Source organism: Micromys minutus (assembly GCF_963924665.1).
Source record: "Micromys minutus genome assembly, chromosome: 10".
In the NCBI taxonomy this organism is placed as follows: domain Eukaryota; kingdom Metazoa; phylum Chordata; class Mammalia; order Rodentia; family Muridae; genus Micromys; species Micromys minutus.
In genome coordinates, this window is record NC_137979.1 from 11,936,816 (window position 1) to 11,952,202 (window position 15,387).

A 15,387-nucleotide genomic window follows, 5' to 3' on the forward strand; every position below is an offset into this window, starting at 1 on the left:
GCCATCATGTGGTTGCTGGGAGTTGAACTCAGGAACCTCTGGAAGAGCAGTCGATGCTCTTAACCACTGAACCATCTCTCCAGCCCTTCAATCCTATTCTAAGCTCACAAGTCTTTCAGGATGATCTGAGGGGCAGCAGCAATCAAGTTGTGCTCTTCTGAGACAGCATGGCCACTGTTCCTGCTCTCCAGATCCAGGCCCTTGATACTGCAGCCTCTGTGGTCTGCAGGAAGCATTTACCACAGTAGTTAGTCTCAGGGAAGCTTCCCTATGTAAAGTTTAGCTCCCAACAGCAAAAGCTTGCGTGCTCCAAGACTGCCCCCATGTGGCCGTGTGCAGACAGCACACTTCAGAAGAGGCTGGGCCTGGGCCTCAGTCAAGGTTTCCAGTTTCCACCTCCCTGTGGTGAGATAGAAGTTAGCTGAGCACTGCAGCGCATGAAGGTGTGGGCAAGGTGCCAACCCCTCCTCCTCCCCACCAAGCTGTGGGTAAGAAAACCACCGAGTTTCTACCTCCTTGGAAGCCATCTTCCCCACTAAACCTCAGTTCATGTGAGCTTTCTGCACAGAGCAGCCAGCTGGGCATGCCCTTATGCTAGAAATGAGGATAGTGCTTTCTTCCCACCAAGCACACTCACAACACTTCAGGGAGTCCCCAGGAAACATAAAACAACAGACTGTCACACTCCAAGTGCTCCATTCATCCCACGCAGGTGCCCGGTGATGGCTACTTTCCTATGTCCCTTACAAAGGACAGGTCCCCAGTAACTCAATCAAGTCCCAGCATGCTGTTGCTAGGACTGTGGTTGCAAAGACATCTATAATATGGGAGGTTGGCCTGCATCCATTGGGATGCTGATCAGGAAGGGGAGCAGGAAGCACACCTACGGCTTTCTTAACGATGATGCTGTCTGGACAGCAAACCACAGGCAGCCTGTGCACAAGCCTAGGCCTTCGGGCACTGGGTGATCAGCAGAACTCTCACCAAACCAAAACCCACAGGATGATGTCTATCTCACAGTGAATCTATGATTTCACCAGTTATGACTTCACCTATCCAGTGAGGTCATGAAAGCCCCCAGGAATCTCCTTAGGAAGTTACCTTAATTCTAGGCTATTGTGGCCTCCTGAGTCCTCCCTCCACTGGCATAGCTGCCACCTTCCTAAGGCTAATGTCTCCTCCCTAAAGCCCCCCGGAGGAGGACACGCACCCACCCACACATATCATTTCCTCCCTCAGTCCTCCACTGGGACAGCTCCCACCCAGCTACAGTACCACATGCCCCCTCCCCAGCATTGTGCCTGCCTCCTTACATCATCTCCTTACTCCTGCCTCCACTAGGAGACACCACTTTCTCCTCTGCTTGTGCCTCACTGGACACTCTCGGTCTTGAGAGCCTCCCCTGAAAGGACCAAGCATAGCAGTTTGTTCTCCCACACTGACAGATGTCCTGCTTCACATTGTAGCATTTCATCTCTTACATTAGGTCTTCACTTGGCTAAGCTTAATCCAGGGAAGATGAACACCATGGGCAATGCACAAACGTCATGTCCAAACCCATTACCCCTATCCTGGGCCTTGGTGCTACGTTCTGCTGCTCCACTGACACAGCGCACAGTACCCGAACCTGAAAACCCAGCTCTGCTGACCCCTACAATGCATATCTGGGTAGTGGCTAGAAAGACCTAATTTGACACCAAAAGCCGGTAGGGGACAGATCAGGGTGGATGTGGACCACAGCAGAATGTGTCTGGGAGTGACACTTCCTGAATTAGGCTGAGCAGAGGCAAGAGCTGAGAATTTGAAGCTTTCTTTGGATGAACCCGAACCTTTGCTGGTGTCCAGATACGCTGAGTGTGTCTCAAGAGTTCACATGCCGGGTACTAAGTGATGTTGAAAGTGGTGGCACCTTTGAAGGCAGAGCCTCGGGGGAGCCCATCAGGTGACGAGTGTCTTTAGGAGGACTGTGGGGTCTTAGACGTTTCTGAGAGAGCTAGCTGTAAAGGAGCAAGCCTGCCCCTAAGTCTCTTCAGCATCCTGTCCTGTCAGGCGTTCTCATCATTCTGCTATCTGCCATGTGACCCTGAGCAGAGGCCAAACAAATGGAGCCATCCAATCTTGGACTTCAAGCTTTCAGAATGGTAAACTACCTAATCTTTCCTTTACACAACACCTAGCTTCTGCTGTCTTATTAGAGCAACACCAACTGGGCTGATGATACCTTCTGACTGTATTAGTTTTCTATACCACAAGGAAATACCCAATCAACTTATCAAGAGAACCTAACTCATGGTTCTAGAGGGTCCCAGTCCAACACCAAGTGGTCCCTAAGGCTGTGAACCTGTGTGAGGCAGTACACCAAAACAGGAACAAAACTGCTCACTGTTATCACCAGCAAACAGGAGAGGGCAAACCTCCAAGGCCTTTCCTCCTAAAGGCCCCACCATCTCCTAACAGTGTCACCTTGAGAGGTAAGCCTTTGGGAGACATTCAAGAACCAAGCTTTGGCGCTGCCCTATCCTGAAACCAATTATCTGTCAAGGGCAGGTGTAAGTTGGCAGCCTGGAAGGGTTGTTTGAGCCCGAGACTGCCTGCGAGCTAGAGTCAGCAGCTGCTGATTGATGGGCATGTTAAACACAAATCACGGCATGCTGAGTGAGGCTCTAATTTTGGAAGCTGGTACACGTACTGCCCTGTTGGCCACTCACCTGCATGCTGAATGGAGCAGCTACTCTCTGCAGGTGAAGCACCGCCCTTGCTCCTGAGCACTAGGGCATCTTCCAGGAACTCAATCTTCTTGCTGAACTGCACTTCTAAAATGGGAATGACCTCTGGCATCTTGGCAGATATCAGCTGGTAAGCCACGTCTGGCTTCCCAATGAACCGTTGGCGTATGCTGACCTCATAAGGAGAGTGGACCTTGATATCATCAACATCTTCCTTCTCAAACCTGTGCAGGAGCAGTGAACTGGAGTCATGGATTTCCAAACCAGAAACCAGGACACTGAGCTTTCCTGGCTTGGACTGAGACTCTGTTCTCTGAGAAATAACAACAGGAACCCTGATCACAACGCCTTCCTTTCCAAAGGGCTCACAAGTGGCGACAGGGGCACCTTCCCTGGGCTTTGCTTCTGCTGGCATCTTCCAAAGCTTAGAGGTTAAAGGCCACCAGGAAGAAGTCTCCAATTCTGCCAGCAATCTAAAGGAACAAAGAAAACACAGAAGCCACAGATGGTTAGCTTTAAGGTGCAATGCTTTTGCTGTTTTCACAAGACTGCTTTATGTAGAGCATGCTACTATTTTATAGTCAGCCTTTCCCAACAAACACACACGGAGCAGAAAGAGCAAAGAGTGGGGGCCGAGGCTGGGATGTAAACACACCTGTCCAGATGGAATCCTGCTAACCAAAGGTACAGCCAACGTGCACATGACTCGTTCTTTCCACACTGTGCCTTGGCCTGGAGAATTCTGACTCAGAAGCCATCTATGGTTGGGGCTGGAGAGATGGCTCAGTGGTTAAGAGCACTGACTGCTCTTCCAGAGGTCCTGAGTTCAATTCCCAGCAACCACATGGTGGTTCACAACCATCTGTAATGGAATTTGATGCCCTCTTCTGGTGTGTCTGAAGACAGCTACAGTGTATTCATATATAAAATAAATAATATTAAAAAAAGAAGCTATCTACGGATCACCAGCCCACCAATCTCTACAGAGCTGTCTGCTACAGCTTTCTGCAGCATATCCAAAACAACTGGGGCACACAGAGCTACCAAACACTTTACATTTAGCCATGGCAACTAAGAAGCCCAAATCTTTTTTTTTTTTAAATAAATTTTACTTATTATATGTAAGTACACTGTAGCTGTCTTCAAACACACCAGAGAAGGGCATCAAATCCCATTACAGATGGTTGTGAGCCACCATGTGGTTGCCGGAATTTGAACTCAGGACCTCTGGAAGAGTAGTCAGTGCTCTTAACCGCTGAGCCATCTCTCCAGCCCCAAGAAACCCAAATCTTAATTCAATGAATTAATTGTTTGAAGAGCAGGAAAATAAGGGGAATCTCTGAGTTCAAGGCAAGCCTGGTCTACAGAGTTAGTTTCAGGACAGCCAGAACTACACACAGAAATTTTGAGTCAAAAATAAATAAATAAATAAATTTTTAAAAAGATAAATGGTTTAAAATTAGTTATCTAAGTGTTTACCTCAAACTATTTTAAAATGAAGACCAAAATATACACAAAAAAGTTAAAAAGCCAAAAGTGGAAATTAATAAAATTGGATATGGGGGTTGGGGCGAGGTGGGTGTCCCAGAGCTGGTCTAGGGAGCTAGGTCAGTGGGTAAAGGAATTTGCCATCAAACCTGAGATCTGAGTCTGATCCTGGGACCCACACGGTAGAAGGAATAACAGACTCCAACTGTCATACAGATGTTATGGCACTTATGTGCCTGTACACAGAGAAGAGAAATAAAGAGTGATCTGTGACTTTAATCCTAGCATTCTGAAGGCAGAGGCAACTAGATCTCTATGAGCTACAGGCCAACCCAATTTACAAAGTGAGTTCCAGGATAGCCAGGTAAACATAGTGAGACTATATCTTAAGAGAGAGGTGAGGAGGGGGCAGAGACAGAGAGAGAGGCAGACAGACAGACAGACAAAGTGAGCATACAAAGTCAGTTCTTTGATGTGATTTAAATAAAAAATACAAATTACTAACAAGAAATATCAATTAAACAAGAGAGAAAATGTAAATTACTGACATAGGGTTGGAAATGAGAGATGTTACTACAGAAGTTTTAAGTCTTATAGATATTATCCTCAGTGCCAATAAATCTAACAACTTACCTGAAATGTACAACATAGAAAGCCCAACTTCTGAAACCCCAGCCCCCAAAAAATTATATAAGAGCTTTAGAAAGAAACTCAATCTGTAAAGATGGCATCAGAGAGAACAGCAAGCCCTGTGTGGTTTCCCTGGTCATGGTAAGGATCAACAGCTGTCTATCAACAGTCCTGCCCAGAGAACAATGCAAAGGCAAAACTGCTCAAGAAGCTCATAAGCTGTGTGACTCATACCAAGCCTAATTCAACAAGACATAAATCCCAACACAGCAAAATTCCTTATAAACAAACAAATAAGCAAACAAAAACCCCTAGGAGGCTGGCAGTGGTGGTGCACACATTTAATCCCAGCACTCAGGAGACAAGCAGATGGATCTCTGAATTCTGAGTTCAAGGACAGCCTGGTTTACAGAGCGAGTTCCAGGAAAGCTAAGGCTACACAGAGGAACCCTGTCTTGAAAACATTAACAAAAGATTTTAAGAACCAACAACTAACTGGCAGATAAGAGTTATTCATTCCAGGAAGATGAAGGGGGCTTAACATCTGAAAATTCGCCGGGGTAATTCACGTCACTGACAGTGAACCAGGAAAGCTACATGTTCATCAGAACAGTACCCGTGGAATTCTATCACTTCAATGAGCTAGAGTGACTTTCTCACTCAGACAAAGGGCACCTGCACAAGGCTTAAACTAATAACATGCCTTTTGGTTTCAGAATTAAATAAAAAGTAAGCAGATTCCTAAATTCTCCAAGCTTTGCAGCCCTTTCTCAAGTGTGACCCTCTGAAATGTATTTGGTCCTCATCCTGTTTCCTAAGGATGTCCACATGAAGTACTTTCTCCATGTGAGCCCTCTGCTGGCCAGCAGCCCCCAAGTAACCACTAGGTGGGACTGGTCACTGCAAGACCAGGGCTGGATCAGAGGGTGAGGACCCTCACTCAGCCTTATCTCAGCCCCCAAAGAAGGGTTGGAGTTGAGTAGTTCACTGATGGCCAGTGGTTTAATCAATTGTCCCCATGTAACTAAGTGTCCATAAAAAACCCTAGAGACATGTTCAGAGCTGGATGTGTGGAGGGTCCTGAGGGCGCGGTAGCCAGGGAAGGCATGAATACTCTGTCCTTTCCACATACCTGACCTTACATCTCTTCATCTGTACCCTTGGTAATTATTCTCATGATTGACCAGTCAACACAAGTTCTTCGAGCTGCTTGAGCAAATCAGTATGACCCTAGCATGGGTCAGGGGAGCTAGTTCACAGCTATTAGTGGTGGCACTCTCTGTGACCCCAGCACAGATGCCACTGGCTACCATGTTTCTAGACAGAAGAAGTTCTACAGGCTGCATTGTACTTTTCCCCATCATAACGGCCTCTTACTACAGGTTAGGGACACAGAAGGACTCCGCTCCCTCTAGAGTGTGTCCGCTCTGCTTGTGTGCTACAGAACTGGAGAAGTATCGCGGTGGGCTTGGGGACCTACTGAATCAGGCATAAGCTACAAACATGTAAAAGCCCCACTTCTCAGCCTTCCATAAATGAAAACATGTGTTGTCTTCTGTGCTTTGATTATTTACTTCACTATCACAGTTCCCAAGTTCGTTCGTATTGTTACAAATGGCTGGGTTGTGTTCCTCGTGGCTGAACAACATCTCATGCACAGACACTGTATTTCCTTCATCTGTGTGTGTGTGAGGTACTGTCTGCTCTGTCTAGATTATTCTCTGTTCAGGGCCCATCATGCTGACCGCCATCACTGTCTCTGTGACCGACTGTGTCCATCACAGCTCTACTCACAGCTGCCCGGACACAGAAACAGCTCCCGTGACATCCTGCTCTGGTCCCCCATCCTTGTCCTCATCCCGCATTCCTGGAGTGTGGATGTAAGCAGCTCCTGCTCCTACTGCTATGCCTTCGCCCTCCCAGGTGTCAGCCAAAATGCTCTCAGCTACTTCTACTTAGGTAACAAGCCACATGACTGAGAAGGGCCAGCTCCATCACTGCTACACTCTGTCCCGCCAAACTCCTCCAAACAGTCCCACTGCCTCTTTCATAGCCACTGGCTTCTGCATGTGAAAGAGCATGCAGTGTATTTCTTATTTCTCTCTGAGCCAGGAATTTAGCATGCTGATCACCAGGCTCTCCATTTCTCAGTAAATGATACCATTTCATCCTTCTTTATCACTGAGTGATGCTCCATTGAGGGGGGCGGGGGGAGAGTGTCTCACATTTTCTTTATTTATCCATCAATTGATGGACACATGGGCCACTTCCTAGTTTGGTTACTATGAATGACACTATGGCCAAAAAGATACCAGATCACGTTTTTCCTTTATGCACAAATCCCTCTCTGTATGTTCTGAGGCCTGTGAGGTGAATTACAGGCACCATGGTGGAAAAGGAACCAAACATCTTAAGACCACAGAGCACTACTCTCAGACAGACACCCTCAGTCTAGTCTGCCATGGAAACAGGCTCTAAGATACTACAAATAGGCAGACACTGAAAACACAAGACATCGACACCAAGCCATCTGGGTGGTGATGGAGTAGGCTCTTTATGGGTGAGCCCTGTCAGGATACAGAACAGACCCCTGGGAAGAGTCCAGCCCTGGGCCAGCACCTGCTGTGACTGGCCTTGCAACACCAAGGTCTCACTTCTCTTTGACTTATTTGCTGAGTTTTCATGGAGAAGACAGAGGCTCGAATGTGTCCAATGTGTCCAGATTAAACCTCATTTCCCAATAGGAACCAAAAGTAAACAATGGGAACTCTAACTTGGCAGACTGTGAAATATGCTGAACTATCCCTGAGTTCCCGTAAAGTGTGTATTCATGTGTACAGAGAGGCAAAAACAGGCTAGGACATGGTCAATCAGAAGAGAAGATGTTGTAAAAACACCCCATTCCCGGAACAGAGAGAATTTACTCTCCATATCCATTTTATAACAGTTCATCCTGAGGACAAAACTAAGCAGGGGCCAGAGAGAACAGTGTTGCCAACTGTAAACACTGTGGACTCCGCTGTCTGCTCCTATAAGAAGCCTGACACAGGCCTACCACCATGACATGTCTTACCAAAAAAAAAAAAAATCTGTCTTGATGAGAGAGGATGTGTCCGCATGTTCTTTCTAAGCACATCCCTAACCACGTGTGGACTAAAGCAAAGGCTATCACCCCTAAAAAACACTTAGAGAGCCTGGGACATTCTTCCACACAATGGCCAGGGAGCACTGCCTTCACATACACAGCCCTTCATTCACAGAGAATGCCTGTTCCTCGGCCCTGAGGAACACCAGACATGAAGGGTAGTATTAAACCTGACAGGAGCTGTGTTTCTAATACAGCTAATGCTGGAGTTATTTACAGACCACCTTCTATCACTGTATTACGACAGGAGTTATGTGAGGAGACTCCTCTCAGAGTGCCTTCCTGTGTTTCACTCGGCAGCCTCTCCTTGGCAAATCCAAATTGCAGGTCCTCTTGCACATTAGGATCAGTATTAAGCAAAACACTGCTGAGCCCAGCACTGAGACACCTAAAGACATCTGATAACCAAAGTGGCTGCTAGTGACTGGTGTGGACAGTGAGCAGTGAGCAGGACAAAGGGCGGATCCCCTCCTAAGAGCCTGGGCAATCAGGCCTGAGACCTCACCAGGGTGGCACTGAGAACACATTTACGAGAGGTCGGCTTCTCTACCTAATACTTTCAGAGGGACTCTGGGATAACCGAAACACAACAGGCAGAACAGTAGACAGGAGGGCTGTTGACATTTCTAAACTAAGTTCTGGAAAATAAGCACAGAAATGTAACACAAGTTTGAACCTGGTGTGCTGAAAAGAGTACTCTCAAAGATGGGCCTTAGGAAGAGTGGCCAGGGAGTACTGTCCAAGGACTACAGCTGAACACCACCACCTCCCTGGAGACAGGAGAGACAGCCACAGACCATGGTAACTTTTCTATATACCAATGGTGGGAGAAGCTAAAAATCTAGGTGCAGTAAAAAAAGGCAGCACCAGCATCCTCTAAAACCTGGGCTGTGGTCAGTGACAGAACAGGCTGGCGTGGAGGAGGCACTGAGACCCTACACCCAACCTGGGCACTTGGGAGGAGACATTGGTTAGCAGGGGACAGAATGGGGAGAAGAAAGCCGGGTCCCTGTGTCAAGGCAAGCAAGACCAATAGGGGTCACACTGCAGGAGGGATGCAGGGACCTGAGATAAGGTTTTACTGACAGTCCAGTCCTAGAAGTCCCCTACACAGGAACCCAGGGACAAATGCTTCCGATTAAAAACAGAAGATAAAGAAATCCAGACAGAGAGAAAACTAGGAGAGACAGGTCAACATAAAACAAAAAGGCTGGGGGTGGTGGCACACACCTCTAAACCCAGCACTCAAGAGGCAGGGGCAGGCCAGCCTGATCGAGTTCCAGGACAGCCAATGCTACGCTATGAAACACTGTCTTGAAAAACAAACAAACAAACAGATAAATACAAAGTAAAATAAAACCAAAAAAAGGCAACTGAAATGTGGAGTTGAGAGAAAGGAAACAGGAAGTGGTGATGAGGCAGGAGTCAAACAGCACGTGCAGAACAAAGCTAACGCTTCCAGATTAACATCTGACAGAAAGAAAACATAAGACAGCTGATAAAGGAGAGCAGGCACAAAACCCACACACAAAATGGGAGCTCCGAACGGGTAATACATTTTAGAGATGTGAAAAAGTTACCCAAGAAATGAACATTGCAGGGTAAGCACAAAACAAAAACAAAGTAACTATGTGTCGCCATAAAAGCAGATCATACTCGACCATCGCCATAAAAGCAGATCATACTCGACCCGAGAGGTGGAGACGTGACCAATGAGCACACAGGAACCACAGCATTAACAGAGCAAGACGTCCCCCTCAGGCAGCCTATCACAACGTGGACACCCACCACCCTACTCTCTGTGAACCAACAGGATCCCGGTGATGACAGGCCATGGCTCTCTACTGAGTCCCACACAGTCCACATAGTAGGTGCTGGAAATGTGCTAACCATGAGACTGTCCAGAGCACACTCTGCCTTCCCAGGAGAAGCAGAGAAGAGTTAGAGTCTGCCCACCTGTCAGCCACATCGAGATCGGACTCCATCTTCTCCAGGCCCCTCAAGACACTGTCTAGCTGCTCGCCCTGGTGCTGAAGGACCTTTGCTGTGTCTTCCATGCGCCTCTGGGAATTCTCCATCAGTCCTATCAGCTCCTGCCCTCTGGTCACGGAGGAGGTTGTATTGGCATCAGTGTCTGGCTGGGACAGTAGCAGCTCTCTCCAGAAATGCTCGATGACGTTGAAGACCACATTTCGACTAGGCCGCAGCGAGCAGAACCAGTGCTTGGTCTGGTCCTTCTCCAGGACTGTGATCGCACTGAAGATAAAGAGAGAGGCCTCTTTCCTGATCTCAGTGATGCTGGAGAGGGGCAGGCCAACAAGGACCTCCTCAGTTTTGTCCACACTGAACTTCAGTGAGTGAGGTGTCAAGGTCAGTTTTCCAGGAACCCATTGCTTCTCCAGGTCCAGATAGTAGGAACAAGGCCAGGAGTGGACACGCACATCACTGCTCATCTGTTCTAGGTTGCTGAGCTATCTGAGGGAAAAGAAACAATTAGTGGTCAGATGAGGCTGAAATGTATTGTTCTTTTAGACTGCAGATATAGTAGGAGGTTGGCCTGGAGACTTCTCTCTAGGTATAACCTCAAGGGAGCTCTGGGTCCTGCCTAGCAAATCAATGGTAGAGAGGGCTGAGATCAGAAGGGAACTGTTCTTGTCCCATCACTCCCTGAGTGAGACCCTCCACTCCTGAGCCCACTGAGCTAACCGTGAGGACAGCAAGCACCAGAGACAAGGCCCCAGACACCTCCCTTGCACAGGACCTGTGGCTGTGATGTCTCTATCACTGTACAAGGTCCTCCTAAGGGTCCTCTCTGAATTCACTGTGTATGTATCATCCAGTGGTTTGCTGGACATTCTTACAGTCACAGTCAAATCAGAGCTACCTAGAGCCGCATGTACATGGATTACACAGAGACAGTTGTGTGGCCATGAGCAAGTGAAGTGTGCTAGTTTCAGTTTCTTTTGCTTCCATCCCACTCCCAGTAATGAGGATCAGACTCAGCTACATCTAGGAAAGCGATTTGCCACTGATTTCTAACCCCAGCCCTAGTTTTTAAATAGGGTCTCACATGTAGCTCAGACCAGCTTTGAATTTGCTATGTAGCCCAGGGTGGCCTCAAATTCCCATGCTTGGCCAGTAAGAGAAATACTGGTTTGTGCCATCGTACCTGGCTGTTTGAAATCTCATATTTATGATTATAGTCATCAAGACAGCCATAAATCATGATGGCTGGTTTGAATTACCCCTATAGGTTATGCTACCCAATCCTCTTTGTACAGGCAGCAAATATTAGACAAGAAAGGAGGTTCCACACCACAGTCTACGGCACTGACTGGGGAGGAGCTAGGCCTTGGCAGTGCCCAGTAAAGAGTTCCATACTGCAAAGCACAGAGCAGAGTTTTTCCTACCTCTCCCTGCCCTTGGATTTCTCTCTGGTTGTGTCTCTGATTCTGTCCCCTTCTCTCTGAATCTTTCTCTCCCTCTCACCCTCCTTCTTCCTCTGTGTCTTTCTGTCTCTTTCAAATACAGATTTTCTTTTGATACAGCTTTACTTCTTAGGAGATATCTTAGCATGATACTCAAATACTGATCCCAGCTGTAGACTGCAAGGTCACTGCTGTCAATCACCTGGCAGATAGGGCCCCGATGTGCAGATGCCACAATAGGCAGCAAGCATACAAAAGGCAGGCTCCCTAGCTCCTGTGACGTGGAGTCAACGGGAGAATCATTCATTTGCTCTAAGGAGCCAGTCCTGGAAATAATCACAGTGTTAAACGTGGTACCATCTGGACCAGACCCACAAAAGCACAATCGATGTCAAAACAAGGCTCCTGAACAGGCTGTACCCCTGTGATGGGATCTCTCTGAGAGGTGTGGGCTGGGTGCTACTCTGCCTTCAGCCATGTGTTACATGCTTCAGGGGGAAGTCTAGAGGTGTGAGGACATTGATGCTGAAGGCCAGAGGCTCCCTTTTGAGTCTATACGGAGTGTTGTGGATTCACTGAGCAGCAGTGGTAGCAGGAAACTTAAGGAGCTGGAGAGATGGCTCAATGGTTAGGAGCACTGACTGCTCTCCCAAAGGTCCTGAGTTCAATTCCCAGCAAACACATGGTTGCTCACAACCATCTGTAATGGGATCCGATGCCCTCTTCTGGTGTGTCTGAAGACAGCTACAGGAAACTTAAGAGGTCCTGGCCTTCCAGTCACCTTTACTCCTTCTCCACACTGGCACGAGCTGCCCTAATCAGAAGACCTGTGTCTACACAAACCACCAGGTCAGGAACTCTGTAGCATTAGGACTTCAGCTGCCACCACCATAAACCCCAGAGTCACAGGCACTCAAGTCTGCAGGGCACAAGGGGACACGCATTTGGAAACCCATGTCTTCTGCAAAGTTGTGCATCTATTCCCACGGTGCTGTGAAGTGAAGGTCCACACAGCACTGCTGGCACGGGCTACAGCTGAAGAGACCACACAGGCCACCCTTCCAAGTCCTCCACTAAGTACACTGCGCCCTCAATCCTACCTAAAAGTCTTTTCCTATGAAAGCTACACCACAACATTATGCCAGATGTGAAAATATCAATTAAAAAAACTCAAGGTTGCACAACATTTCCAAAGAGTACAGATACTGTCTGAAAACAGATCTCAATCCAAAGGAAAGCCATGAGCTGCCTATAAAATAATTCAAAATAAAATCCGAAGGAAATACAGACAGAAGCAAAATAAGAAAAGCAATTCATTATATAAATAAGAAATAGGATAAGGAACTAGAGAGAAAAAAAACACATGGGTTAACCAGAAATCTTATAAGAAAATCACAAACGACAAGTATGAAATAAAGAGATAACTCCATAACAAACACAATTTCTGAACTGCAGACAATTCTTTTGAAAGAACTCATCAAATAATTCTAAAAAGTAAAATAAAACAGGTGGCTCTGGAGAGATGGTTCAGCAGTTAAGAACACTTACTGTAACTCCAAGTTTAGGAGGTCCAGATCTATCTCTCTCTCTCTCTCTCTCTCTCTCTCTCTCTCTCTCTCTCTTTCTCTCACACACACACACACACACACACACACACACACACACACACACAGAGATAGGGAGGGGGAGGAAGAGAGGGATAGGAACAGGGTGATGGAGAGGGACAGGGAAAGGGAGACGAAGAGGGAGAGAGAATGAACTAAAAATAATTGTTATTAAAAAAAGACAATGAAGACATTCTTTGAGACATATGGGAAACCATTAAATAAACATATAGTTGCACTCTGGGAATTCCAGAGAATATAAGGATAAGGCACTAAAAGTTTATTATTAGGTAACAGCTGAAAACTCCTGAAGATTTTTGTCATGGTCACTGTTCTATTGCTATGAAGAGATAGCATAACCAAGGTAACTCATAAAAGAAAGCATCTAATTGGGGCTTGCTCACAGTTTCAGAGGCTTAGCTCACTACCATGGAGGGAAGCATGGCAGCACACACAGCACTGGAAAAGTAGCTGAGAGCTTTACATTCTGATCCATGGATAGTCAGACAGACAGACAGACAAAAACATAGGCTATTACAGGCTGAAACTTTAAAGCCTACCGCCAGTGATATACTTCCTCCTTGTTAGGCCACCTCTACTCCAACAAGGTCACCCTTTCTAATTCTTCTAACCTTTGAATAGTTTAGTCCCTGGTGACCAAACATTCAAAGACATGAGTTTATGTGAGCTTTTCTCATTCAAACCACCTCCTCTCCCCTTGCCTTTCTATGGTGCAAACGAATACTGGGGTTTTGTTCATATTAGGCAAGTAATCTACCACAGAGCTACATCTCCCACCCTGAAGCTTTCAATGGAATGTGGACATTCAGATCCACGAGGTTCAAAGAATTCCCAAAAAGAGCCTCTCCAATTTCAAAAGTACAAGATGAAGACAGAATTTTCAGCATCCTACAGAAATGGAGAAATGAAATCTTTCCTTAAAAAGTCTTTCTGAAGCACTGTCTTAGTCAGTCTATTTGTTGGGATTTGTTGGGATTATATGGGATTTATTACCACTAGCCCAACCCATAAGAAATGCATTATGGGAAAGGATGAATTTGGTGGTGCCTGGGGAGGTTAAGGGAGGAAGGCTGTGACTTGGAGGCTATAGGCATACTTAGCTTTCTACTGGGCTCTTATATCTATTACCCTTCCAACTCTTAATCCACCCTCATCTGTGTTAGAGGGGATAGGGGTTGTCAATCTCCTTAAGCCATTTCCTACTGCTTAGGGGCATTGAGTTCCTTGGGAGAAGTCTAGTCTTTGTCAGCAAGATACCCAAACTCTTCTGAAAACCAAACCAGGACAGGAGCAGGAAAAGCAGCCTTAGCTTTTACTGTCTGATTAGAGTTAGTCTCGTACAATATATGTACAGAAACCAGAAGACACAATAAGAAAGAGGAAAAAAGAAAAGGAAGATGAAAAAAGGAAACTTTGTATCACACTTAAGATACACAAAATGGAAGTGCCAGGTAAGAACAAAATGCCAATTTGACATCTCTAATAACCCAGCTCAAATTCTTCACAAACCTATTCTAGAACTTTTCTCCATGACAGCCGCAAGAGCAGACCACATTTCCCATGTCTATGGCTATCACCTTCACTCCTACACCAGCAAAGCACAGTTCCACCAGTTCAAGGACCAGAGCTTAGGATATTCCTGGAAGAAAGCGGCTGGACTGCAGACTTGCTAGGAGAAGTTTGTTATCATAGCAAAGAAAAGAAGATACATAAATGTTATTTTTTTAGAAAAGGATTTCAGAGATAACTCCAAGTTGTAGAGGACAACCAGGTCCTATGCTGAGCCTGAGCCAGGCCTCCTAACAACCTGTCCTTGACCAGACCAAGGGGAACCACCTCGTTCAAAATAAACAAAACACCTCGCATGCTTACCTCAGGAAGGCTCCATGAGAAACAGCCAGGAAGTTTACAGCCTGATGTCACTGGAAAAGTGGGGGAGATTTTCTCAGCTGCAGGAGACACTTCCTTCTGTATAGAAGGGTGCTTTGTATTTCTGAGGGAGGGGTTCAGCAGGCTAGTCTACATTATGAGCCCCTCCCTGGCACACCAGGGCCACACTAATGGCAGTGTCTTCTTCTTGAATAAACCACAGCAAGTAGTAGGCAACAAATCTCTGAACTAGGAAGCCCGTGCCTAAGCCTTCCACCATAATGCCTGGAAATACAGGGAGCAGGTGCTGATACCTTCATGCCTCAGAAGACCTGCCTATTAGACTAGTGGTCACAGGTTAGAGGACCTCCAAGCCATGCACATGACCTCTAAACCCTTGAAAGTCATTGGTGGGGCTGGAGCAATGGCTCAGCTGTTTAAGAACACTGGCTGCTCTTCCAGAGGACCCATGTTTG

General features: G+C 46.6%; 1 protein-coding gene across 1 annotated transcript in view; it reads right to left on the minus strand.

Moving 5' to 3' along the window:
- The window catches only part of SNAP47 (synaptosome associated protein 47), a 40,836-nt gene that overhangs the window by 17,929 nt on the left and 7,520 nt on the right, over positions 1-15,387 (minus strand). The window contains exons 2-3 of the mRNA XM_080923631.1: positions 9,946-10,464; positions 2,709-3,199 (exon numbers count right to left, since the gene is read on the minus strand). Coding sequence (XP_080779757.1) covers positions 2,709-3,199; positions 9,946-10,442 — 988 coding nt within the window. The 5' untranslated portion in view covers positions 10,443-10,464. The remainder of the gene's footprint in view (positions 1-2,708; positions 3,200-9,945; positions 10,465-15,387) is intronic.